Genomic DNA, 13,661 nt, shown 5'->3' on the forward strand with positions numbered 1-13,661 from the left:
CTGCTAACAGCCACAGCTGCAACTGACAAACTCCACAAATCCATTCAGCAGCTCTCCCATCGGCAGTCAGACACACACAGCTGATTATTTACTGCTGAATTACAGCTCACAACTCGCACCAATTGCTAATGCTGTTCCACTGTGAGTGTTTTTGCTGGCTAGTGAAACATCCTGGTGCAGTGTATTTACTGGAGTTTGCCAGCCTGTTGCTCATGTTGCATTTGAAGATAATTACAAGCATAGGTGTTCTCATTGTTCAATGTCTGATATCCCACCACTAACGTTTTTGTCACATCTCATTTCATCAGTGAAAATGAAACATCGATTTCTCCTTAGTTTTTGTTATTAAGATCTATTTTTAGCTCATCGTCGTCTTGTTTTTGACATGGATGAAAGGTTGTTGACAAAACATTTTCATCATAGTTTTCATCAACAAAATTAGCACTGACCTATAGAACAATGAGCTGATAAGCCTTTCCATACTAACTAAGTAGTTGCAAATGATCCATAAACTATCTGTTGGTCAGTCAGTACTCCCACTGTTCCTCCTAAGTGGGGGCATGCTGACTGACATCCGCTGTATGTAATACACTGACTGTGGATGAGTACCTCATACAACCCTTGTTCGAAAAATCGAAACTATCCCTTCAACGTACAAAGTGCTTTATACATTTGATTCTTATTCACACAGACCAAACCAGCTTCTGAGTCACAGCTTCCCCCTGAAGCTAGGATTTATTGCTGGTCAGTCGTATTTTATTAGTTTTGGCTAGGTGTACCAAATACAGTGGCAACTGTGTGATTGTCACCCAGAGGGTTCTGTTGTTCTCTTCCATCTGTTGGAGAAATACATGTCCACTTAATTCACCTCCTCCATTTATCTTAAGAGTACCTGGGATGAGATGTAGGAGAGGAAGATTCAGTATGTAGCAGACATCAGCTGATGACTTATATCAATGTTTTGCTCTGTTAGATGCGTAGCAGCAGGATAGACAGTTAAGTTCAAACTTAGACACTTAATGATTCAAAGACCTCAATCCTTGGCTCATCTTTCAACATCTTCTTCGTGTCTTTGTACATGTGACGCAGGAATCACATGTCTTGAAAGCTGGAGACTTAATGAGTACTTGCAACTCCACTTTTACTCTGCTGTGAGACTCGACCTGAGTCTTTAAAGCAGAAAGCTGAGACTTGACTTCAATTTGCATAAATATTGAAAAATGTGCTGTGTGAAATTTTACCTTGTGGAGCCCTGCCAAACTGTTGTGAAAAAATAATAACATAACCACCTTTAGTTGCAGGTGCTGGTACCAGAATAAAATGAATTAGGTTTTCATTGTGCACTTGATTAGCCTATACACATAAAGGAATAGCTTCATAGTTTCCCCTCCTCTCTGATGCACAAATAATTTATTAATGTGCTGATACCTTCTTTTAGTTATTTAAACACCTCCTTTTTGTTTTTGTTAAATATTTAAGATTGTTATCAATACATTTTCATTCATCCATTGTGCTAAGTATTCAAAATGCCTAGTTTCCATGCCAGCCTTCCTGTATTGAAAAAGACTACTGTGCACGGAATTTGTGATAAAAAAAAAAATCTCATACATTGTTTTTGTATAAATTCAGCTTAATGAGAAATAATCTTAACTCCTGCAAAGACAGTTTTATATTTAAGTAGTCTATCTGTTTCCAGTGCATAGCAGTTTATGATTCTTGTAAACACACAGCCAGGACAGTGAGCATCACATAATCCTCAGATTAGTAAAATTCACCACAACATGCCTGTGTGCACCTCACTATTTATTAAGTCATTAGCTTTCAGAGCTTTGGACTTAGTCTTTCTTTACATCATGTCTGATATACACCTTTGTGCTCATTGGTGTCATCTAATCTTTGTTATGTCATTAACAGATTACCAATATCAGTCTTTTGTTACTTTTCATCCTTCTTTTTTTCTATCCTTCTAAAAAAGGGAATTGAGCTTATGTTCAAAATTCAAACATGTTTTTCCTGTGATCTAAAAGGTGATTTGTAGGTGTGCATAGGCTGTACACAGAGCCTATGCCATTTCATGCGCAAGTGTCCTTTGCTGTTGTGAGCATTTATACCTGTGCAGTGGTGTGTCTGTGTCGCTGTGAGGTTACACCTCCAAAACACTAGTTGGTGATGACGGTTCTGTACCACTGTGTTGAGTTTCTGTGAAGTGCTGTAAAGTTTGACCATAGACTTGAATAATACCTAGACACCTGGCCAAAGATAACACCTATTGATTCCAATGGATTTGCTTGCCGGGCAGCACACCAAAAAATGTTTCTTGTTTTTGGGTTTACATCCGTGGTATGCAGCTCAGAATATGCATAGAAGTGTTTCTCCCACTGGTCCTGCTAGCGAGTTCCCGCTCGGTTCATAGACTTTACATTGTGATGTCACAGATTTTCAAATCACTTTTCTTGGCTTGAGGAAAGTTTTACAAATATAAAACTGTGATGACTCAAAAATGCAGAATAGCAAGAGTCATAATTTACCTTGTTTACAGGTTAAGGTGTCCTGTCTACAGTTTTACAGACGTCTCTTTTACAGTGGTGGTCTATAGAGAAAATGCTTTCTAGGTGTCGGGGATTTTTTTAGCTGCAGTACTGCAAGTGGCCACTGAGCGGCTTTCTTGGGGGCCTGAGATTGACTGATTCAACTATGACAAACATTGCATAAACTAGCCTAGCTACTCATGACTTATACTCAGAGAAATAAAAACCTTAATTGATATCGGCCTATATTTTATCTACAAGTGCAAGTCACACACTGAGTGAGCCGCCTGTTCATTATGCTGTCGGCAAAGCAGTAATGATTGTGCTAAGTGGCTAATGGGCATATAGCTACGTTTCCGATGATATGTCATGTTTAGTCGACAAATGTTCGCCTGCAGAGTTTACATATCACCTTTGGTTTGTCCTTCACCTTCTCATAATGGTCCCATACTTCAGATTTCCTGCCCGACATACTATTAACTAGCCTGCATTATAACCACAGATACCAGCCCTGTAAATTAACGTGACTCCTGGCTGACCACTGAGCATGGCCACTCCATGTGTTATACCTATGAAATTAAATTCCACATGGTCCAGTCATATAGGTTTTGATTTATTCTGACAAGGCACAGCTTCTAACAGTTTGTTTGTTTGTTTGTTTGTGTGTTTGTTTGTTTTTCTGCGACTAAGCTACCAATGAAGCCTTGCCAACTTATGACCTTTCTGGTCGACTAACATTTAGTCGACTACCAGGGGGCAGCCCTACAAAATTTGGCTCCATTATAATTCACAAGGTTCACTGTCAAAACAATTGCCTTATACTGGACACATTTTACCCATGTATACAACATGCTAACTTCATTAGCATATGCCTATGACATTTCCTGTTGCATAACTTAGCCCAGCAGCTAGCGGAGTTTACTCACAAAAAGCCAGGATAAATCACACAAAAAACTGAAAAAGCTATTTTGTGGTGGCTTTCTTTTCATCACAATTTATTGTTTCTTATCTATTAAATTGAAGTAAATAAAAGATTTGTTTCCACTGAGGAAAATGGATTTCATTTCACAAAAATTAACAGGAGTTCTGCATTGCTGCTATGTGTAATTACAGCACATTTCTGGGGAGGTGCACATCAGGCTACGGCTTAGGGTACGGCATAGGGTACATGTCTGTGCAGAGCCTACTCTGTATGGTGCAATTCAGCGCAGCAGAATAAACCCTGCTTGAGACAGTCAAAAAAATAGTTGTAAAAATTAACAACTCTCCACTAAATCCAAAAGTTACTATGCTAGTGCTCAAATTTGTGATGTCATACATAGGGTATAAAGTCTGGAGCTTCTCCATAAAAAAATTACTGAGAAAGATGTTCTAGATGACACTGAAAGCACCCAGGGGAATGTTCTGTATATGGATAAATTTTATGTTTCAAAGCTGAGAACACCACATAGAAATAAAGCTTATTTTTGTATAAAAAAAGAAAATAATCACTCTGTGGGTCCAAAAAATCAGTCTCCCAGTCACTGTCTGTGGAGCAGCTATTGATGACTTCGCAAGTTTGAGACTCCCTTCTCTGGTTTCTGGCTTTGAGAGAGATTAACTCAGGTTCACAGATATTGATTGAACTTTCCTAGGCCATGGAAATAACGTTGAAATTCTTAATTTAGGTGGTGTTCCCTTTAAAAGCCTTGTGTATGTGCACATTCATCACCACTGTCATCATGGATGGACAGCACTGCACATTACACTTTAAAAATTCAAAGTTGTTTCATCATAACAATATGACCAAATTTTAAGTTAACTGAACTAGTACTGAATAGTTTTGGTATAGTTATAATGTTAACCATAATGGGTCAACTCAACTGAAAATGTAGTTCCCTTTGAACTGCATATGTGTGTGTTGTGTCTGCAGTGGGAGTCTCAGCACGCAGGCCTGTCCTGTGAACAGTACCAGTCATGGAAGAGAGAGAATGATCCAGAGTATCAGAGACAGGGCCTGGCTGGATACCTCAGAGACAACGGCATCAGTAAGCGCACACATGTACACACACAGGCACGCACGCACGCACACACGCACACACGCACGCACACACAGATTTCCACAGTATTATTTACCAGCAGCAGTTGTTGAGGGGAATAAGATATTTCATTTTAACAAGGGCTGCACAAATAATAGATTTGTGATCTATGTAAAACAAAACAGCATGTAGCAGCTGGCTGGTAGACAACGCTATTTTCTCTAGCCCAAATCTTATATAATTAAGCATAATTGCAATGACTGGTAAACTCAAAAGGCAGCACACCACCACAAGTATATATTTTCCCACACCCAACTTCATTAGGGCCTGACGGCAGTGCTAAGGCCTGTTGTAATGCAAGGAATTATTATGATTTTTATTTGTTTTTATTTGTGATATGGATCTCTTTCATGGGTGGGGCAAATTGGCTTGATAGTGCCCCTTAATAGTTTCCAGAGTAAAAGCCCCCCGCTTTTGAATTGAATGCAGATGTAAGAAATTTGGTAAGTATATGGAACATCTCCACTTGTACAAAAAGCCTCTTGGAGGCCACCCCTCAGGAAGTCAGTCTTGAATTTACTTTTAGTTTAGTTTTTTTTTTTAAATTAAATTTTAGTGTGTTTTTTGCCATTTCCAAATGCTTAACTTGAAGAACACCTCCTAGAGAATTGATCAGACTGACTTTAAATTTGTTCAGTACAATTGTAAAACCTTTACAAAGTAGATAAAATGAAAAGTTGCTCAAATTTTGAATTTTCATGAAACAAGCTTGCTGTGTCAGCCATTTTGTGCTTTTTGCCATAAAAAAGGAGATTGCTGTAACTTGAGTATACATAGTCCAGTCTGTGCCACATTATGCTATATTATTATGCTTGATAAGACCCTGGCCTGAGGACATCTACATGTCAATATTGAGTCAAAGTTATTATGCCACCAATTGGGAACAGGTAGTAGGCCCTGTGTGACAAACAATCCATTTGCATGACATGCTGCACATGACATACAGCAACATAATGCATGTTTAGCATAATGCATGTTTAGCACGTGTTCCACATAGTGGGCACTTCCAGGGCCATGCACCCCATGCGGAAAGTAACATCTAACTCATGCATGCAGTGTCTGACAGTAGTGGAAATGCATCCACCCATTCATTGCTGCTTGCAGCTTTACTCTTAAGCCCAGTTCAGACCAAAGATTCACGACGAGACAAGCTAGAACTTGCAACTATGTTCTTGAACGTTCTAAAAACCTGCTGATTCACAGCAATGCAACTAGATGAGTCAGTGTATCATCTCTATGTAACAACTCTGTACTTCTGTTCTGATTTCAGGCTTAGGCTTATTTCCAACTGAATATAATTTGTAGCTTCTTAAAATATAAATGAGGATAGGGATAGTGAGATTCTGGCCACAGTTGCATTTGTAGTATTAATGAAATGGCAGAAAATAAACAAAACTTGTATCAGATGGACTGTATTCATAATAAATATGACAGAATTATAGAAATAACTAGCACCAATTAATCAGTCGGTAAGAATGTGTGTGTGTTGGGGGGTATAAGCACATACAGAGGAGCAGCAGCGACCCACTGTCCGACACCGGCAGACTGTAAGGACTGAAATAGAGGGCTTGGCGGTGATGGAGCACCTGCCACACCAAGCAAACATTGACTGTAGAAACAGGTGACATGCTTTACATTCTAAAACCAGTTGCCAGTGATTTGACCAGCTGAGTTGGGGACACCATCAGCCTGCTTGAGTCAAGCTCAGACGTATCAATGCACACCCCTGAAATTTTTCTCTGCAACATTCTAAAATGGTTTTGTCTCACCGTAAATCTTTGGTCTGAACTGAGCTTTATTTTCAATTCTAAAATACTGTGAAATAAACAGTACTTCTGCCACTTTTTTTACTGGTGTTCCTAAGCTGCAGATGTAGAGAACCACAATGTCAGCTGCTTCAGAATGCTTCAAACAGAAGGTTGTTGTACTGGGAGAGAGATTAAACCAAACAAAAAGCCATGGAGTTTATTTCTGGATGGATTTTGGGCAGGTTCTGCATTCTATGTTCAGGGGAAATGTAATGATGATTCCTCCTGCACTTCATTAATTGACCCATTGCTAAGTCCCGCCCCCCACAGTAACTGTTGTCAAGCCTGTCAAATTTTCACACCCAGTTTGTCAATATGGCCTTTTCAGTATCAATAAGAGATATTCCAAAGAAAATAATGTGAAACTTGTAGAAAAGTAGTTCTGAAATATCAGAGAAAAATAGACAGAAAGGACTACAATATGCATTTAAGAGCTACATCCAGGATATAATTTTTCGGTTTCATCATGGACTGTGTTGAAGCAAAAAAGTCAAGGTCCCGAGCCGTGCCAGAAAGCTCGCGACCTCGCTCTTTTCTTCTCAAACGGACTTTCTTTGTCTTCCATTAGATATCAAAAACTCAAATACTCAGAGGTAAAAAAAAAATCACTGGAGACACGTAGAATCAGATGCAACTGAGTTTAATGTGCTCGCAGGCAACAAACACATCACAACTCAATGAGTCAAGCTCCGGAGCAGGACTGAAATTTCTTTGTTTGTGCACTCGTATTTATTGTGAAGATTTTCTGCTGAGTCATCTCTTTAATCCTTCCCACTTGGCTCTGATCGTAACGATATCCCACTTCTGCTCCCACTTGGCTCTGATCGTAACGATATCCCACTTCTGCTGAGTTCCTTTCATCCTACCACCATAACGGTGTCATATTTCTGCTGAGCCTTCACTTTTTCTCCTTTCATCCTAAACCCCACCTCTTTACTCGTACTCGTAATGTTTTTCCTAGACAATCTAAGACCGCCTCCTCTTACTCGGGTCATTCTCAGGACAAGCTGTAATTCCCCTAACTTTCCACCAGTGTTTCTGAGCCCATCCTCCATGCTATTTTTAGAAATGATGCCTAGGTACTTCTCCACCACAATGCTTAAATGCTCAGTGAGTGTGTGTGTCATAAGAATACATGAAATATTAAACCAGTGTGTAATTTGTATTTGTATTATATTGCTTCAACACATATCTTTTAAAGGTCAGTTTAAAGGTACAGTACGAACACTATAGTAAATATTACACTACAACTGCTGGTGGGCACAGCTAACAATAATGGTTTTTAACCATGGATATTTTAAGGCCTCATTCCTATGAAAGTTTCTCAGTGGCGCATGAAGCCAAAAAAATTCTATTACCGCAGTTTGAAATTACCCGGATCTTCCACATTATGGGGCCCATAGAGAGCTGCTGAAGGAGAAACATAATGCAGTCACAGGCCAGCGCCGCTGTTAGCTGGGAAACGGCTAACAGCTAACAGTGACAAGTGGCTCAACCTCACACACCTCATTCCTCTCCTTGCATCACTGCGCCGCTGTAACAGCTAACAGCGGCGCAGTGATGCAAGGAGAGGGATGAGCTCTCTCCACCTGGGAAAGGCTACCCCGATGTTGACCTAATTTTTTTAATTTTAAAATTCACGTTGCCTTTTTGATTCCCTTTTGCGCTTTCTTACTGACGAGGATTCTGTCTCCCATGATGCTGCATATGCATTATCCTGTATTATGCTCTAAGAGTTGGACTTTGTTATGCTGCAGTAGTGTCGGGGTAGTAGCAGCGCCGCTAACAGAGACTAACAGCTGTCAGCGGAGCAGTGATGCGAGGAGAGGGATGAGGTGTCTCAGGTTGAGCCACTTGTCAGTTGTCAAAAGACAAGACGTGATTGGTTTGTTTTGATTTACACCCGCCCCAACAGTCCTACGTTGTAAACACAGCCAGCATGGTGAGGAGGAGGTTTGTCAACTCACGTTGCATGTGTCTGTGTAGGAGCCTGAATGAATACTCCATGAAGTATCGGATGACATGGTATCAATGTTATCATAGCTTTTTGGTACACAGCAGCTACTGTAGTCACAATACGCGTTTGAAAAAGTGAGGCGCTAGAGTGCGCTATCTGTTTGAATGCAATATATGATTCCAACATTAGATGGGAGAAATTCCTACAATTCCTAAAATTAATATTCAACCATCGTTGTTTGCTAGCATGCTAAGCTAGTTGATGTTAGTTAGAAACGTACTCATTTTTAGCTCTGGAAAAGCGAAAAATACAACACCTCCTTTGGACTTGCCAGTTCTATAAGAGCACTGTTTTGGTATTTTCCCTTGAAAGCTTGAGAGCCCTAGCTAAGATAGTCAATGTAGGATTGGACAGTGTCTGTCTGTGGGAGGGGCCTAGCAAAGGGTCAATTTCCTGGCAAATCCCTAGCCCAAAACAACACCGAATCCTTGAAGTGAGGCAGTTTGCCTTCAATTTGACCTTCCCACAGGAGTCACAGGTGTGAAACCCATTAATTCAGTGAATAATTAATGTATGCACACTGTCTGCTTATTTGTTCACTGGATTTAAAAATGTTCCTCAGTGTACTGACACTGCCTCTGTCCTTTTCCCTCTTCCTCTTTCTCACCATTCACATCCTGCCTGTCCTCTTCTTCTCCATCTAGCCTGTCCTAACTGTCGCTTTCAGTATGCACTGTCTAAAGGAGGCTGCATGCATTTCTGCTGCTCACAGTGTCGTTACCAGTTCTGCAGTGGCTGTAACAACCCGTTCCACACTGTAAGTCTGATACATACTGTAGTCCTGTGTCACGTTTTATGTTGTAATTATCTAAATAGTCATGAAGACAATATTGTATTTTATTAGATGGATTGCTGGTCTGCATATCACTGTTCTTTACTACCAAGTAAATATTATTACTTTATAAAATGTACGTTTCAGGTAATCATTCATTAGCATAAGCAAATGCCCAAGTCTTCCCATATAGAGGCTGTAATCCCTGTTTCACTTTGTTTGACCACCACCTTGCAGATTACTATAAAATACCAAATAAAAGTCAGTCTTCAAGTAATGCTCAAACTTAAAACATATTGCTCATAAATGCCTAGTACAAAAAAAACCAAACAAAAAAAAAACATTGTACTGCTGGATGATGTGCTGATGGAATTAGCACTATGGAAATGTACATAATACAGAACGGGCAACTTTTACAGATAAATAACAGCCGTTTCCAATTTGGCGTCTGAAGCAACACTTCTCCGAAGGTTGTGCTCCATGCAGAATCTCCTGACGCTCACTATGGAACACTGCGTGGCCCCTTCACGCTGCAAAATGTGTCTTGCCACTCTCAAAAAGTTCACAGATCAGGTCTGCATAAGGCTGGAGTGTGACCATAACTAGGCTACAAGTAGTTGAGAATGGAGCACTCCTCTGCAAAGTTCAAAAGTTCCTCCGCAGATCTCCAAGCATTCCCCGAATTTATCCAAATATCACAATAACAAAAAAAAGAAATTAAAAACTTAATTTTCACGTTCTTCTGTTTTGATTTTAAAATAAAAAAACATCTACAAAACATGTGATTTCTGTTGTTCTGTTTTCCCGTTGTTCTGTTCTGGTTTTAAAACAGAAAAACTAGATTGTTTTTCTGTTTTGGTTTTGAAACGGAGAAAACAAAAGAACAAAGGGTACACGGATTCTCTATCTACTCTATTGCCTTGTAGCATTTCAAATGGCCTCACTACATGTAAAAAAAAAAAAAAAACAATCAATCAGAGCTGAGGAGTCTCTAACGCAGCTGTCAGTCATGTCAACCACTGCTCATGAACTGCAGTCAAACTGTTAAACAAGGTAGCACTGATCAAACATGAATCCAGATTCTGTTACTGCATTCCCTATATTCACCTCAGATGTTTTTAGAAACATATTTTAGTGACTGCGTAGTTGTAAAATGACAACATTTGTGACCTGGCCGCCATATTGGTGAAGATGGTTAAACAGGATTCATGTTTGATAAGTGCTGCCTTGTTTGACGGCAGCACAGTGGTGCAGTGGTTCGAACCCTGGGGGTGGGGAGGCCCTTCATTGTGGAGTTTGCATGTCCCCTCTGTGTCAGCGTGGGTTTTCTCTGGGTACTCTGGCTTCCGCTCACAGTCCAAAGACATGTGGGTTAATTGGTGACTCTAAATTGGCCATAGATGTGAATGTGAGTGTGAGTGATTGTCCGTCTCTATGCGTCAGCCCTGTAATAGTCTGGCGACCTGTCCAGGGTGTACCCTGCCTCTCTCCCAGTGTTAGCTGGGATAGGCTCCAGCCCCCCCTGTGACCCCTAACAGGATAAGTGGTCACTAAATATCATTGAATGAATGAATGAATGAATAAATGCCTAGTTTGACAGTTTGACTGCAGTTCAACTGCGTCGGAGAGTCCTTGGCTCTAATTGGTTGTTTCTGCCACATAGTGGTCTGATTCTAGCGAATGCCATTAGAGGCAGTAGGAGGAGGGGCATGATTTTTTTCACAGACTCAGTCTCATGTACTTCTTTCAGAATATAGTGACCGTTTTAGCAAATTTGACACAAAGTTTCTTAAAAGTTACCAAATGTCGCATTAAGGTTACCATAGCCATGATTAACCTTTGACATACCTGAACAAGTGACAGGTGTTTCCTCTCCTGTCTTCCTATCAGACTTGTGCAGTGGATGAGTGCAGTGTTTCTGGATTACATGCCCATCATCCTAGAGACTGCCTCTTCTATCTGAGAGACTGGGAACCTTCCAGACTGCAGGGTTTACTGCAGGTACACACACACACACATCATGTGCATGCAAAAACATGCTGTGAGGTTTCTGCTTCCCCCAGTATAATGGAGGGGATTGGAATTTAGTTTGTGGTGTTCAGAGCAAAACAATTTTCACACAGTGTCTCTGTTAGCTGAATAATTTGCAGACCTTACTGTATGAGTTTTATATAAAAAAAAATGTAGTTGAAAATTATTCAGGTAAATTTATTTTTTAAGACAGATTTTGCTGTGAAGCACAATTGAGCTGTTGTTGCTTGGGAAAACTCGACCCTGGGGTGCAAAACACAACAACATTTGACAAAACAACATTTGTTTTAAATGCATTAACAAATATTTCATTAAACAGGAAACACAATATGTCACAAAACACTTCATTAAACAGAACACACAACATTTCACAAAACACAACAATGTAGAAAACACATTTTAGAAAATAGGACTAAGCAGAAAACAAAACATTTCAAAAATAAAACATATATTAAAAAATATAAAACAAAAAACACAAGAAAACAGAAAAAGATGCACAACAATCAGAAAACAAAACATAGTAGAAAACACAACAAAATAAAAAAAAAAAAAATTCAAAAGAAATAAATTCACAAAACAGAAACAGAAGTTTTTAGCGCTGCCCCTTGAAAGTCCGAAATTTAATGCAACAGTCAGAGACCCTGAATCTGCTTTACATGTAAGTCGAGCAGACGGGTTTGTTTGTTTGATTTCCTCTTTTTTTTTTTTTTTGCTAGTCAGTGTGCTGTACATTGTATTTCTAGGGAGGTTTTGGTCCCTAGATTTTGCTGCAGAGTGGGCGCTCTTGACTTTCACTCTACTCTTTGGTACAGACAGCAGTGTGCAGCGAAACAGAGGAGGAGAAACTCTGCACCATAAGGCTCTGAGATAACATTATCTTCTTTATTCTGCCCCATTTAGAAGTGGTGGATTTACAGCTCACAGCAACGTAAAAGGACACAGTCTCTGGCTTTTGTTTGATATCTAGTGTTGGCAAAATGTGTTGCTGCACATTCCGATCTGTCATTAGCACCATTAGCTTGTTTACTATATTACATAAATACCACTTTCACACTGAGCATCTTGCTGAACTCAAATTTTATGTGGAAAAAAAGAATCATCGAAAAATTTGTATTAAATAGCTGGATCTGATCCAACTGAGTTGGGTACTGCAGAAGAAATTTTAAAAAACAATCAAAGCAGAAAACACATTTCTAAAATGTCGTTGTATTTCTTATTTTGTTGTTATGCTTTCTAAAATGTTATTCTGTTTTATGTTTTGTTGTGTATTTTGAAATCAGTTGTGTATTCAGTTTGTTGTTGTGTTTTCTGTAGTGTAGTTATATTTTGTGAATTGTTGATTTCAATGTTGTTTTTGTTTTCTGTCCAATGTTGTGTTTTGCATCTGAGGGCTACCATCGAAAACTGTGTAAAATAGTCTAATGTGAGTAACCAGTGTTCTCCATTTCTTTGTGACTCCCAGAATAATGGAGTGGCCTTCAACACTGAACCTCCTCCTGGAACACAGACAGGTAGGCTAGAGCGCTGAACTACTAAGTGACATTAATGGGTTAACGAGGTATGTTGAGCCTAAAGCCAGAGTTTTCACTGTCATGACAATAGCACTCTTTTAGCCTGGCTGGATCATTTGTGGGCCTAAACTGATCCTTTCAGAGTTTTGAAGTGAAATCAGACTGTCATTTAATAACTCCTTTGGAAATAGCATCACTGTTGTTGCAAAATCCCTTGAACCTAAGTGCCAGGACTGGAAGAGGTTTGTTCCTCTTTTTTGTCGTGGGAATTTACATGCATTCATATCAGTGGCGGCTTTCAAACAGGGGAAGCTCACTTTAAGTTTACATCATACAATTTGTCATATTGTAGCGAGGCAGTACTTATAAAAGGAACATTTAATTGAAACCGTTTTTCAACCACACTCATGCCATAGAACCACACTCCGGACCAGTGGAGGTTCTAGGTGAGCACACTAGAGCGCGGCTTGGGCTGCATTTTGCTGACTGAACCTGACCCGAGTCCGACGCAGTTTGTTACCTGACATAGTTATTGTTATGGACAGTGTGTAACACGCTGCTCGCACATCAACGCAGAAAGCACTGTACACATAGTCAATTGGAGCAGAGCCTGTGTTGTGTTCAGGTGTTGTCACATAAATAACAAATTCCAGCACTTGAATAGGCCAGAGCACAACACAGCAGGATGTCAAGTGGGCCAAACCCGAGCAAAATTTTGATACTACTGCACTGATCAGAAGAACACACTTGCAGCTAAAACCTCACCCTTCTGGCCTTCCTTTCCGCAAAGAGCTTGAAATGCGACAATGCCGGTGTGTATTTCCAAAGCACTGTCAGTCACAAAGGGGTTCAGCCTTTTAGGTCCCAGGGAAGCTGAGCCTTCCTGGAAGTGATGATTTTGTCGCATTTATCCAAT

General features: G+C 39.9%; 1 protein-coding gene across 1 annotated transcript in view; it reads left to right on the top strand.

Annotated features, from left to right (window-relative positions):
* The window catches only part of LOC126382501 (E3 ubiquitin-protein ligase RNF31), a 45,359-nt gene extending 32,597 nt beyond the window's left edge, over positions 1 to 12,762 (top strand). Inside the window, exons 18-21 of the mRNA XM_050032398.1 lie at positions 4,441 to 4,555; positions 9,076 to 9,188; positions 11,094 to 11,204; positions 12,697 to 12,762. Of these exons, the coding sequence (XP_049888355.1) occupies positions 4,441 to 4,555; positions 9,076 to 9,188; positions 11,094 to 11,204; positions 12,697 to 12,762 (405 nt within the window). The remainder of the gene's footprint in view (positions 1 to 4,440; positions 4,556 to 9,075; positions 9,189 to 11,093; positions 11,205 to 12,696) is intronic.
* Positions 12,763 to 13,661: the final 899 nt, after the last annotated feature.

Source organism: Epinephelus moara, chromosome 21 (genome assembly GCF_006386435.1).
Source record: "Epinephelus moara isolate mb chromosome 21, YSFRI_EMoa_1.0, whole genome shotgun sequence".
In the NCBI taxonomy this organism is placed as follows: domain Eukaryota; kingdom Metazoa; phylum Chordata; class Actinopteri; order Perciformes; family Serranidae; genus Epinephelus; species Epinephelus moara.